We start from the raw sequence: 14,700 nt of genomic DNA on the forward strand, positions 1-14,700 counted from the left end.
CAGCTATTCAAGTCCGTCTTCTTCCTGACCACAACATGTGCACTGCAGTTGAAGAAATCATGACGACTCTCCCACTTGATGAAGAACCTAAACCTGACTGTATCCTGATGATGACACAAGTCATCGCTCAGGCTGACCTGTTTCCACCTAACCTGTTGGCAGTCAAGTGTTAGTATATCATACTCTTAAGATCTGAGGCAGGCACTTCAGTTTCTGTCTGAAGTGGGTCACAGTTTCACCCTCTGTCTCTCAGTTGAACTGTGTGACTGCATGGTATATTTGACCTGTCTGACCAGATCACTGTAAAGTGTGCCGGGGTCAGAAGCTACAGGTTGACACACACACACACACACACACACACGCACACATACACACAGCTGCTGTGGTCCCCGCCGGGTGGCCACATGTAATTTCTTTCTTTTTCACTTTTTTCCTCTCTCTGTTTCTTTCTTTCTCTCTCTTTCTCTCGGTCTCTCACTCTCTTTCTATCGCCCTCTCTTTTAGATCAAAGACCTCCCATTCCCTCTCTCCAAAGAGGAGAAAAGGAAAAGAATTAATACTAATGGTGCTGGGAGCAAAGGAATGAAGCGTCAGGGTAATTACCCAGCAATCACTGCAGCATTCCGCAGCTGAGGGGGGCATAGATAGGGTCTTGATACTAAAGAGCATGGACGTGGATCAACTTGGCCGGCAAACACACAGACACGCTCACACTCACGTACAGCTCAGCTTGCACAAGTGCAATCTGTCTTCATTGAACAGCTCTGGGGTCTGCAGAAGTCTCGTTTTGCTCTGTGGTCGACCAGGAGAAATCACAATGAAACAAAACTTGCTTCGTCTTTCTCACTGTTTCCCTATCATTCTCTGTGTGCGTATCTGCATCTGTGTGTGTGTTGTGTGTGTAAGTGTACATATGTGTGCATTAATGTGTCTGTGCGTTGGTGTCTATTTGATATGTATGAATGCAGTGGAGGGTCTCTGCGTGAATTACTTTCTGGAGGAATGTGTGGGTAGAGGGGGAGGATGTCTGCTTGTCATATGTGTAAGTGCTATATACAGCCCCCATCGGCTGAACTTGCCTTACATTCATGATAATAATCATAGTCTGATTGTGTGTGTGTGTGTATGTGTGTATTCCTCAGAGAGAAGTACTATATGTTCAGAATAATCCACATGTTACAACGGACGTACAGAATTAGACAAGGGGATATGGTTTCCTGTTGGTGTATGTCAGTGCATATGCAAATGTCTTTAAACACATACACAAACAGTAGGCCTATTTATCAAGCTACTTAAGTGTTTATGTTTCACGAAGTTATCGATTTATAACTAAGGTCACTTCCAATTTAGGAATGATTGGGATTCATCCTTGTATGCATGCTGACAAAATACAGGAAAGCTGCTAGTTTGTAAAAGTATACAAGTAAATTATAACACATTTATGAATATCAATAGATGAGGCTTATCATATATTCATCTCTGTACGCTCGTTTCTCTGTATTCATAAGGTGTGTGTATGTTCACACGCCTGTGCGCCTGCATTCAAATGAGAGAGTCTGTGTATGTGTGTGTTGTTGATGGACACAGAGCACCTTTGTGTTTCTAAACAGGCGCATGTGGTTAGAAGCAGAGTGAATTTTGGGGCAATGGAGAGGAAGCTGCTGTGAGAGTCACAGGCGAAAGTTGTAATTATAGTGATACCCTTAGAAAATGTTGTCTCTTTCGTTCGCTCCTAGTTCCACCTCAACAAAACTTTTCCCCCCCCACTTTGGCTGTAGGATAGGCGAGGACCTGCCTGTTTGGTTTGTCAAGACTATGTGCCTCTGCATAATTCTTTTTGGTTTGGATGCAGAAGAGATTTGGTTGAGAACAGCACAGCAAATATAGAGAGAAATGCAGGCACACTAGCACATACAGTATGCAGGTTCACAGTGGCACAATACTTGTATACATGTTTTAAATGTGCAAAGCCCTCTTCTGCAGACAAGAGTTAGCCAAAAGAAACTGTTTTCATTCTTTCATCAGGGGGAAAGTCTCTTTTCTTTTCTAGTTTTGAAGGAAAAATTGCTCCCTGACAGAAAGAAATCTTGAGCTCTACTTTTGCCTGTTTTAGAAAAGTGTGTACGATTTCAGAACCTGAGCATGGTGCTTCTTGACCCTCCCTTCTCTTCCTCCCTCTCTCGGGCACAACTCGTCTTATGAAGTCATTTTGCTCCGTCGTTCTGGTTGATAACAGATGAGTAATGACTCCTCGAGCAAAGCAGCATGACATCAGGAAGGTCAATCGAGGGGAAAAGGGGAGAGGTGTCATTTTCTGCTTTAGGGGTCTCTGTGTCACGTTGTCCCCTTTTGTACATTCCCAGTCAGTCGGCTCAATGGTCTATAGAGATCTGGTTGGGACTTCAGAGCTATGAGTAAATGCTGGCAGTTCTCTTCCAGTAGCTAAGTCCATTTATGTTTCTTGACAAGCTGCTATTCTCATTCAAGAACATTTATAATGGGGTAGTGTGTAGAAGGTTTGATTGTCTTCCTCAATCCTGGGATGAGAGAGGACAGTGTCTCCTCTGTTTTACCTTGCTCTCTAAAGACAACATTTTTCATTTTAAATGAACTCTGGAGTTGTCACAAGTAGATAAATGGGCCTGCTGCAGAAATTTGCCACATGGGGGCGCCAGCTTACACAGTATCAGCGTTTCCTCAGTCTTCCAGTGTGGCCTGTGCTGCTCTTCTTCACAGGCAGAGAGGAGTTGGTGGTGGGACAGGGGTTAAATGAAGTGCACACCCTCCTCACTCTGCAAAGGTCACTGTCTTCCCTGAACTACAAGACCAAACTGTGTTTCTCTTTGAAGAACCACATATGAGTGCTCAGGAGCAGTAGGAAGTCCTTTATTAATCTGGGAATCAACAAGCTCTGAAGGCAGGAGATGGGAACAGTATGCAGGTGCACATGTTTGAGTATACTGTAATTCACTCACACACATATAACCACACACAGTTTGACATGTACATGCTTTACTTGGATTGTATTATGTGATTGTGGAGTACTTGAAATAGCAGAATGACATTTCCAGTATGTAGTCTTTCTTGGTGTTTCTGTCTGACTGTGACCTAGATTTCTCTGGGGAAGTACATAATGTGTTACTCCATATTGTTCAGTTTGTGGTTATTGTCCCTCTGTGTATTTGTGTGTGGCTGTGTGTGTGTACATGCATGCACATGCGTACCATATCAGTGCCAGGATCTTTGGGTTTTACAACTGTCTCTGTCATATTTTCAGAGGCGATGACAAGCGCAGAGAAATGAGTTGCCATTCGGAAAGGGCGACCAATTATTGTTTGGTATTTTTATTGGTCCAAAAGAGTTTTAAAAATACAAACGATTGTATTTTTATGGTGGTCACGCTCCACGCTGGTCTCCTTTGTGTTCTGCTGAAATGATTCCTCTGGAGGCCACCGAGTTCTACTTCTTAGTTTGGATGGAAGACAGACGGGTCGACCGGGTTTGTGGTTCTGCTGCGGAAGAAGCTGCTTTTAGATCACGATTTTTGCCAGAAACACGAGGCCTGATACTGTTTCACTAACTTCTCTCCCATTCCATTAGAACTCAGCTTGTCCTAATCATGATCGTACTCTACAGACTGCAACAGGAATGCAACACCAAGGTTCCCAATGGATATCAAAGCCCATTAAACAGACTCAAAATGGTTTTGTTGACATTCATCATCGTGTTAAATTTACATCAATGCTTGTGGGCTATTGTTTGATACTTCAAATTCCTCCTCTCACACAAATATTTGTCACTCATTTGAGAATGAATAAATGCCATATTTCATTATGTTTTGTTTCACTGATGACAATATCACAGCCCACTTCCAACCCACTAGTTTTACCAAGTAGTTTATATGACAATAACAATATGAGTGTAGCCAGCATCCCCAAGTTTATAATAGCTAATGCCTCCACAACGGATAGCCGTGGCCGGATGCATTATATTTTCGGGTTGTCCGTCCGTACCATTCTCTTGAATGCGTTATCTGAGGAATGCCTGGAGGGAATTTCTTCAAATTTGGCACAAATGTCCACTTGGACTCAAGGATGAACTGAATATAATTTGTTGGTCAAAGGTCATTGTGACCTGACTAAAAACATTTTTGGCCATAACTCGATTCATATGCTAATTGAGACAATTTCACACAAATGTGATGACATTTTGGAGAGACATGGACGTAAACTGCAACTTGACTGGTTGACAGAGGCATACAACCAAGAGACGGTAATTCTAGTTTTTTTTTTTTTACATAATTGTGTCAATAATTAGTCGATTCATCAACTACTATTTTGCAAAAGTTCAGTAAAAGGTAACCACGCATTAACACATTTAAGGGGAACCTGGTCCCATCCTATCAGCTTGTTGATAAAGTTATCAGAGTCAAAACAGCATGGCTGTAAACAGTGAGGAGCCATGTGTGTGGGAGACGACTGAGACAGACGTCATGGTTTCTCAGGAGGATACACACTCACTGAGACAGACCATCCACACCGCAGTGCCTGGCCCACAGAGTCATGATAGCGGCCTATCGTAGGTGGTCTGCTTCAGCGGGAGGTGTGTGTGGTTGGAGAGTGGGATGACATATGCGCAGTGGTTTAATGATAAAAGCCTGTGTGTATGTGTGTGTGTGAGAGAAAGAGATGCGGGTGTATAGTTTGAGGTAGCCACATACACTGAGAGATAAAATGAATGGCTGCTGCTCTCATCATAACAATCAAGCTACTGGCCCCCCCTCTCTCACAGAAAGGCATACGGCTGCCCTGCACCTCGCCTGTCAACGAAAGGCATTTCTCTTTGGAGAGTATGTTTTGACTTTGCAAATTCTGACAGAATTCCTTGCCGTCTTTCCCATAGCCATGACTCACATGACTCCTCAGTACAACGTTTAACTTCTGTTAAACGTTTTTCTGCACAATTTCACAGAAGGCAGAGCGACGTGGCTAAATATTTCATCGAGTGGTTGTTATTTTGTGCGACCAGGCCAAAGCAAACTGAAGCCTGGCAAAGAATGTAATCATTTATCTAAGACCAGGGGCAACATGCTCAATTTGACCTAAAGTAGGGCTCTGTGGTGCCCATAGGGATAGGGAGCTAGGGTGTGCATGAGTGCAAATGTAAATGTTTCGCTGGGTATTTACTATTTTACTGTTTATTTTAACAAGGTATGTCAAAGCTACTGAGCTGCTGCAACTAGAGGCCAAAGCCATGTTTGGTTTGTTTGTACTTCATCTTGTGTTTAATGCGTGTGGAGCGTCAGTCTTGTTTAATCTGTGAGGAGTCATCGGCGCTTCATGATCTGAAGACCGAGAATGCTATAATGTGTCTAGCTTTGCCACTGAAGTGGCTACGTCCCTTGGAAAGTAAGTGAAAAGTACCTCTTCAGCTCTGTCACTGAGAGAAACATAAGAGAATAATCAGCTCGCCTCTTTCTCTGTCCCACATTATCAACCCTAAAATCCCATCTAACACACCCATGGCAATCATGAATTGCTGGGAATTGTATCTGACTTCGGTAGTGTGAAGCTTTCCCATCATTCCCTGAAGGGTTTGATGTCCCTATCGCTTGTGGACTGACCTACCAGAGCTTTCAGCTTGGCTGTAATAATGACTGTCATTAACCTATCAAGATCTGCCGAAGGGTCCTGACTGCTTTTTCCCTTCCCCTCCTGCCACTTTCCCTCCATTGCCAAAACCAAGATGGCTACTTAAAATCTTTGCGCTTGCCCTCCGGGGAACAGAGAACACCAAAGTCTGAAGTCTAATTGGATTAATTTGTAAAATAGCTGTGGAGATTTGGACATGATCTATCTTTGTACCCATGGCTGGAATGCAGCTTACCCCCCCCCCCCCCCCACTGGAGATTTTCTAGCCTCTCACCATCTCAGTTAAATTGTGGTCTCTTGATGGCCTGAAGTGCTTTTCTTTTCTTTCTTTTATTGCATTCTCATGTTCATTAAATAATGAATTCCTTTCATTGCATGCGCCTTTCCTTTATACGATTCAAGCCCTGAGCTGAGAAAGGACCACTTGGGTCAAATGTGGAATTAATGCTTTGCAGCAGTGAGTGAATGGTGCTTTGTCTGTCTGTAGAAAAAACACCAAAGAAGACTGAGTTGGAGACAGGGAAATATATGCTCTATGCCAGTGTATAGGTCTCAGGGGATCTCAGGGAGTCCATCAACTTTTCAAATTGAACTACGCTTTTTTAAATCAAGATGACATTAATTCAGATTCAATGGAATGTAGAGTGGTGTGCTTTTGGAAATTATAAGTCGCCATGTCCTGTCATCACATATGCTTTCCCTTTGTAACTAATTTGTAGACCTCTGGAGTCTCATTGCATCGCACTGTGCCCTACCCCAGCTGCATCTGCTAGTGTTTTGGTTGGTACTGCTCGGAGCATTTTGTGTTTGTGTGTGCGCCTGTGTGTGTGTGGCTGTGTATGTGTCTTTGTGTGTTTCTGTTCTGTTTTGCGGATGTTCATCAGATAAAGGCTTTTGAACACAGCAACTGGCTATTGCACCACCACTTTAATGACATGAGGTTAGCCGCAGAGGGGCAGATGCAGAGACACAGTCCCATAAGCCAATGGGCTTAATGAACTCTTAGTATAACGCTACTAAACTAGCACTGAAGCTGATTTAGTCACACCATCCAATGGCTGTGTTGTTTACACCTCTCCACAGAGTTTAACTGCTTCTCTCGTTATGGATCCAACCATAATTGTCTTGACCCAAGCCGTAGAAGGGAGAATTTCATTGCTGCTCATCTTTAAGATGCAGGGCACGAATGGAAGACATTACAGCAGGAAATTGGAGAACGCAGCCAGAGGCTGAGCACACTATTCACTGTCTAGATTCATCTTCTCGATGAATCGGCGGTCAATGGGATAATTACTTTTTGTGGTACTTTGGCACCGCAAGGTCTCCAGTCATGATAGTCCAGTTGTGTATACTTTGCACCAATACTACTTAACTTTTCAGGTTTGGTCTAAATGTTTCTGCCCATAATGCTTGTTTCACATCAGCCTGCTACTAACCTCAGCTCCTCCTTTTCTCTGTCTCTGTCCATCTCTCTCCAGATTGAGAACCTGTTGGAGCAGTTAAAGGATAAGGACAAACAACTGGTTGGGTTGAGGGAAAGGGTCCAGGGCCTTCAGACTGACTCCAGCAACACAGACACAGCGCTGGCCACACTGGAGGAAGCTCTATCAGAAAAGGTACAGGACAGAGGGAGGGATGAAGGGAGGAGGAGGAGGAGGAGGAGGATGGCCTTATTGAAAAGGTTAGAGGTCAAGAAAATCTGACAGAACCTGCTGAGAAAAGAGACTCGAGGTGAGGGTCAAGGTTGCTCTGGTAGAACAGTTGCTGGAGCGATGGTGTGAAGAATTATGCACACTATTAATGAAGGAAACTAAAACTTGTTCATCAGATATAGACATAACAACAGACTATTCTATATAGACTGAATAAAAATTTCTGAAATGACACCATTTGACTACCAACTGGTCTGGGAATTTTTACCCACTGAGGCACACTTGTCTTTCAGGAAGTTAGCGTACAGCTTAATTAAGTCGCATGCTTTCCTATGAGTCAATGCCGTAATTTACTAACACAGCCTCCTGATTTATAGATGTTGGACCACACTAGATGAGGTCCTCTACGAAAACTGTAAGGGCGCGAAGGAGAAGGGGGGTCTAAGGTGAACGTAGACGGAGAATTACTCCCTGTCTGTAACTACGCTGAAAATAGGGAGGGAATGATCCATGGAATAAGAGGGGGATAGAAGTTTTGAAAAGGGGAGGAATGGAGGGATGGAAAAGTGGAATGGCAGGCAGAAGAGGCACAGCACTGATGGAAGAGGTGGCCTCAGAATTAAGGGAGGAAGGGGTCAAGGAATGTAAGGATAGAGGCAGAGTAAAAAACGAGTAACTTCTGCAAGGCATTTGGAAGAAGAAGTCAAAGAACAGAGCTGGCAAGAGGAACCCAGTTACAAAGGATCAGACTGGGATGGAAATTCAGTTCCAGATAACACAGCCATTCATATATATAGAGGGAAAAAAAGTAACTGAATAAACTTAAGGACTTAATGAACTTTAGGGAACTTAATGAAAGAGACCACTATTATTGTACTTTTAAGTCTCAAAGGACTTTGCAGTGCCGGTCCAATGCTTGTAAAATATCAATATCATTGATTTTAGACTGGATTTACTGGCCTACAAAGCCTCAGCAAATAGTATAATGAGCACAGTAACATATGCATCAAGTTGAACTAAGCAGACTAACTCCACATGGGTGGACGGGTGAGCATTTGTTGTTTTCTGGCAACATGATAGAGCAGCTGGCCTCCATAAAGCTTCACCTCAACACCATTTAGCTAGCATGCCACTACTAACATTAAAAGATGAATGGTCTTGTTGGCCACTGTGTTTTTTTGTCTTTCGTAAAATGCAGTACATTTCAGTGCACAGGTACATTTACCCAATAAAGTCTGAATTTGCCATATTCCCTGGTAGAGGAGTTACTTTTGAGAATGATGTTTTTCATTCTAACACAAGCCTTTAGCAATTTGTTTATGAATTTGCACTCGTGGTTATCGGTGCCAGTGATTTCAATGTCAAATCCTAGTCTGGAAGTAAATAAAGTCTACCTTGAACTGACTGGCTTTATTTCAGGGGGACTTGATCTTGTTTAGGTCTGTTGCATGTTTGAAGTTGAACACATTTGTTGGTACTACAGTATTAAAAAAGGATTTCTTTGGCGCTGCAGGCTCAAATGGTTCCCATTTACGTGTTTGTACTGCAGGCAAAAAGATGGATGCTGGTTTACATTTTGTTGGCACTGGCTGCTGCTTAAGAGTTTATAGAGTTCCTCAGACAGATGTGGATGTCCAGCTGTACTTCTTGTTTTTCCAGTGGCTGCCACAGTTTTTATGTTAATAGCTACATGTTTATGTTTGCTATGTTAGTGTGTGTTACTTGTGCTCTGAGCTGGCAAGTGCATACTTGTCTTAGGGACTGAAGGGACAAGGTCAGTAGAAAACACTCTACAGGAGCTTCCATTACAAAATTCGAGTCTCTCCTGACTGGAGAATATGATTGGTTGTTAGCAGCTGTGAATGAGCCAGTCCTTGTGAAGCATATTGCAAACAGCTGATGCCAATCAGCTAATACAAGCCTGACTTCAGTTCTCTGCCTGACCTAGCGCTATGCTTCCTTACTGACATTTTAAAAAGGTGGTATTAAAACTAGATCAAAGTTTGGTTCTGAATGGGAGGTATCACATTTGTGCTGAGTCAGCTAACAAAGCATCCTCAATAAGAAATATATGTCCTTTACACAATGTTAAGTGCTTTGACACTGATCATGTGAAAGCAGGTGAAGTGGAGTCAGACACAGGGGTGCTTGAGTTCATGACAGATATGTGTGGAGCGTGGAGTGTGTCTGTCTGTGTGTGTCTCCCCTATAGGCTGCAATTATTTACTCAAATGGTATTTAATTTTATTTTACTTGAACTACACTGGATTTATTGACTCTACAAGAAAAATAATCGTTTGCTTTTTGCTCACTAAAATTAATATATTAATAGACTAGATGTTAACTTATGTGTTTTTCATTCACTACATAGATGTTTTCACTTAAAATGATCTTTTATCACCTACATTTGCTTTTGTTGCTGACAGACTTTGAAATGAATAATATAATGGCAACAATACACTGTAAATCTCTTTTCTGCCTTGGCCCGTCTGTTTACCAAGAAACCACTTCTGATGCAGCCTACATATAACTCAGCTAAGATGAGGAGAACGATGGCGAGCTTTTCAGACTTTGTGGTCAACACAGGGTGGGTGTAATGTGTTTACAAGAGCGAGTGTGTGTGTTGCTAATCACACTCCCTGTCACAAACCTGCTCTTGGAGCCAGTTGCTAGCCACAGTGCTGTGGTTCTAATTAACTGGCTGGGGCATTGTGCCCGAGCCGAGCCCTGGTGTTTGTATACGCGCGTGTGTGTGTGTGTGTGCCTGTCTGTGATGAAATGTGTGTGTATTTTTGTTGTGTTTACGTGTGCTCCACACTCAAGTCTCATAGAGGCAGGTTTTATTATCACATCCTGGTCCCTTTCGCAAAACCCCAAACATCCTAGAGATATTTCATAACATCAGGAAAATACCCAGGACCTATTAGCCATGTGGTCTCTCTCCCTTTATGATCTCTCTCTTTCTCACCCTCTCCTCCAAAGCCCACTGTGCAGTGCGTTACTGTGCCAGGTCTAGTTAGTGGGTGTATTTGTTCAATTACCCAAGGTTTTAAAGCTGCCAATCATGCAGCGATGCCACATCGTAAAGCCTCATTGCTGAGCTGTGCTCTGTGCCTAAATAAACACCCGAGTAAACACCTTGATAATCACTTCAGTCCACACCTAAACAAACACACACACACACACACACATACACCTTAACACACACCTACTACACACACCTTGCATGCTCCGCCACCCATGGTGTGGACCTGGTGTCAAGCCACTGTCTGATATGATTAGAGAATAGAGAAAATTATGATGCAAACATTCCAACTTGGCTTATCAGCAGGCAATGCAGAGTCACTAGGAAGTGATCTGCAGTACTGTCCAATCCATTCTAAATGCATCTGTCTTTGTCCCTCAACCCTTCTCCTGCTTCCTCCATCTCTCTGTTCTAACTTGGCTCTGATCTTCTCATGTCCATGCTATTATTCATGGCAGTATTATTTATGGAAGCATTATTTATGATGGGCATTTATGAGTTTGTCTTTAGCCTCACTTTGCGAGGCATGCTGGCGGGCCTAAACAGCCAGACCCTGGCTAAAGTTATTCGATATTGATAGGAAAGAACTGAAATCACAAAGGGCTGACAATCTTTTGCATGCTGGAAGCAAAACACATTTTAAAAATGTGAAGAAGCTTTTATGCAGATGATAGCGATCTAGGCTCTTTACTATAATACTACTCACACCACTCATCAAACATTATTTTCTCTTGTCCTTTTACTATTTCAGGAGCGAGTAATTGAGAGTCTGCGTGAGCAGAAGGAGCGGGAAGACAGGGTTCGGCTGGAGGAGCTGGAACAGATGAGAAAGGAGAACCAGGTTTTAAAGGACAAACTTTCAGCCCTGCAGCCCCAGAAACTGTCCCAGAGTCAGCCTGCTAACTCCGTCCTGACTCAGAACCAGAGGCCTGATGGAGCGGTCAGTATGGATTGTTTTGATGAAGTCATGATACCTTAGGATGTTTTGTAGTTAACAAAAAAGTTGTGTGTGTGTGACAGGCAGTGTTTTTGTAAACATGTTTTGGATATTGTATTTCATTTTATATGAAATATCCAAAACAAAAATTTGTGGTTGAAACGGTGTGCATGTTGATACAAGCACTGTACACAAGATTGATACTCTGGTATGTGTATGGACTGCAGACAAACAGCCATCAACTTTTCATCGTTATCCACATCATAACAGATTTGCACATGCTTCGCCTCTTGTGCCAAGCTCTAGAATGAGCCCAAACGCAAAATCTCGTTTCAAAGACATAATAACAAGTACCTTTTACTGTTGAATACTTCAAACGAACATCATGACCCTTTATAATTATTTTTCATTGTACAAAAATAATTAAAAGAATATACATTTACAACCACTCTGCACTGGTTGTAATACACGACTCGCACCATGTATTTACGCTGCTTACATCTACAGTAATAGTAATTCCACTCTCTTACCTCCTGTATGCATCAACAATATTGTTAGCAAAGGGCCTGCCTGCACGTTGTCCCACAGGATAAAGGGATGAATTAAGAGAGAGTGATTTATGCATGTAAAAGATCCTTCTAACCCTGTCCGGGTGCCAAGTCAGAGGCCTGGCTGTCTTTTCTCTCCCTTTTTTTCCTCTTCCAGGCTTACAAGCCAGGACAGAATCTCGCCCTGCCAGAATTTATGAGAATGTTTTCTTTTATTCTCATAAAAAGCATACACACATCTCATTCCTGTGAAATTATATCTTGTTGAATGTTGACGTGGCACCACATGAAAGGTACAGCAGCTCCATAACTCTTTGTAGCAGGCAGTTTCACACTCTGACAGAAGTGTTGCCATAATTGGACTATTTTGTGTACCTGGCAGCAATCAGACCTGTTGTGTAAACTTGCGGATTCTTCAAAAACTCAGCTGATGTTTGTGTGTTTATATTTGTGTGTATGTGTGTTTCTTTCTGTGTGCCCGTTCAAGCGCACATTGACCTCAGTGCCATCACTATATGTATAACACAATTTGATCCTGACAACCACATCTACTTTGGTCTAAATAATGGAAAGTTCAGTTTTGCACAGAAATACAATACAATAGAAAACAATACAACTTTATTAATCCGCAAAAGCTTCAGTAGGTGTTGTAGATGAAATGTGATGTAACAATAAAGGAAAGCTAGGTTATTTACATTGGGCATTTTTGCTAATTGTACTTCTTAAAAAAAGTGTTTGGCTATGTAGATTAATCAGGTTTTGACACAAACTATACAGCAACATGTGCTTGATTTCCTAAGCAAATTAGCTAAATTTCCCTTGTGACTGTAAGATATTGCTGCTGTTGTGCAAAAATAATTGCATTTGGACAATGTGATCATATCAGAAAAAAGTATCTTCCTCACAAACCAGCTTGATATACAGTTAATGCTTTGGGGATCATGACATGAATCCAATAGTTGTATAAGAAGCATATTTCTTTGAAGTAAATCTCAAATTCCTCCAAAAAACTGGAGAAATAAGCTTTTTGCCTGACGGACATTTACCTCTCATGCAGATGTTGAGTTTGTGTTTGCCATCAGGTCGTGTAGACACGGCGGCCCACTCACTGTATTTGCAAATGTTTGTATTGTTGACTCAGTCAAGCTGTTAGCGGAGCTTTTTGTCTTGACCTCAGAGCTCTGTTGACTTCACTGCATCCTCATCCTCTTCCCATAAAACAGTATTTGTTGATGCCGGGGTTAATAAAGGACTTCTTAAACTAAACACGAGCTCTTCAAAGAGAACATTGTAAAGAACCTCAGGGGATGGCAATAACCTTTCCAAAGAAGCTTGGCTTGATTCAGCAAGCAGTCACCACACCTCAACTCACTTTTGAGTCCTATTCAAAAGACTCTTTTCAAACAGGCGGATGTCATATCTTCTTACCTTTTTCGTTTCTTTTTTCTTTTTTGTTGGTCTCTTTTTCTTTTTGACAATAACATGGAGATAAGACTTTCAAACATTGACATTGTCAGTTTTCGCACTGACAGATCATTTAATGAGATTGAATGCTGTCATATCCAAGATATGCAAAGACAAATATTACCTTTAGGAGCCCAAACCTTTTTTTTAAAATGCTACCCAACCTCGATGTGACTGTGTATCCTCTGACCCACTTCAGATCCTGGTGGCCACACATATTTAACTTATTTGTAATATTTACACTTCTGAGACATTTCCAGGAATGATAATAATAATTTCGTTGACCAAATATGTAATCGTATCTTTGCTGGCCTTCCCCCTCCTGTCATAATATCACAAATTCCTGTTGGACCCTATGTCCTCTCAGCCCCTGTTTTCCCCCTTTCTGTATTTTCAGTTTTCCACTGAAAGAACATAACAAACTCTGGTCCACTTAGGCCTAATGCGTTTTGTGCAAGCTAAGATTGGGTTTGATGCGTGTGCACGAGTGAATGAGGCCTAGGTTTGGAGGTAACGGGGGTAAGGACGAGGTAAACAATGACTATGCTTGCCTTCCAGAGGGCCAAGTGTTCCCCTTTTTCACATCATGTAGTCCTTAGTACAGTCACATTTGTATAGTATACACATTAGGTGACAAGCTTTAGGGGCTTTTTAAGGTCACATGTGGCACATATATTGTAGACAGGCTAGTCAACGTCATAATGTGTTCCTGCTAAGTTACCTCAGTATGCATGAATGTTCTCTAAAGATCTTTTTAAACATGTTGTTGTACTCCATGTGCTGTGCCCATGGCAGTATCTCTCATATTCAGGGGCTAACTTATGCGTATAGTTTATTTGGGAAATTATAAAGTAAAAAGAGGCATTTGTTCAGATTGGCTAGTGATAATAGTTAACAGACACTCCTTGGTTTTTTTTTAATGATAGACTCAAGCAGAGCTACATGTACAGTCCCAGACCTATGTACACCCAACAATAAATTGCTCAGTGTGTGTGTGTGTGTGTGTGTGTGTGTGTGTGTGTGTGTGTGTGTGTGTGCGCGCTCACTTGATGATGTTTAAACGAGTGGCCTCAGCTGTTTCAACAAGTTAAACAATCTTCGCAAACACAGAAGACAGAGTGAAGTGCAGACCAAGCGAAAGAGAGAGAAAGATAATTCAAGGGTACAAACTTCCTTTGGGACATTTTTCTCAGAGAAGAAAGAATTCATCAGTTTAACTCTTTTTTTCAACATTTTACTGACATTCTTTTTTTTGATGTTTGGTGGTCTCATAAAATCGCAGCCAAACAGAGAGAGAGACAGTAATTTTATAATGATAATGACTGAACTCCAAACATGACGGACGCCCCGGGGAGGCATCTGATAGACGCAAACCACAGAGAAGCAGAGGAACCGGGGGGGGGGGGGGGGGGGGGGGGGGGGG

General features: G+C 42.1%; 1 protein-coding gene across 10 annotated transcripts in view; it reads left to right on the forward strand.

Annotated features, from left to right (window-relative positions):
- Positions 1-14,700, forward strand: part of LOC116382119 (ERC protein 2-like) — a 134,807-nt gene that overhangs the window by 36,243 nt on the left and 83,864 nt on the right. For all 10 annotated transcript variants that reach the window (XR_004212707.1, XM_031844854.1, XM_031844846.1 and 7 more), the window contains 2 exons: positions 7,130-7,267; positions 11,080-11,268. Coding sequence is in view for 9 of the 10 variants with exons in the window: in XM_031844854.1 (XP_031700714.1) it covers positions 7,130-7,267; positions 11,080-11,268 (327 nt within the window). In the remaining variant the exon portion in view is untranslated. The remainder of the gene's footprint in view (positions 1-7,129; positions 7,268-11,079; positions 11,269-14,700) is intronic.

The sequence above is a fragment of the Anarrhichthys ocellatus genome, unplaced genomic scaffold (genome assembly GCF_004355925.1).
Source record: "Anarrhichthys ocellatus isolate YVR2014 unplaced genomic scaffold, GSC_Weel_1.0 scaffold5, whole genome shotgun sequence".
NCBI classification, from domain to species: domain Eukaryota; kingdom Metazoa; phylum Chordata; class Actinopteri; order Perciformes; family Anarhichadidae; genus Anarrhichthys; species Anarrhichthys ocellatus.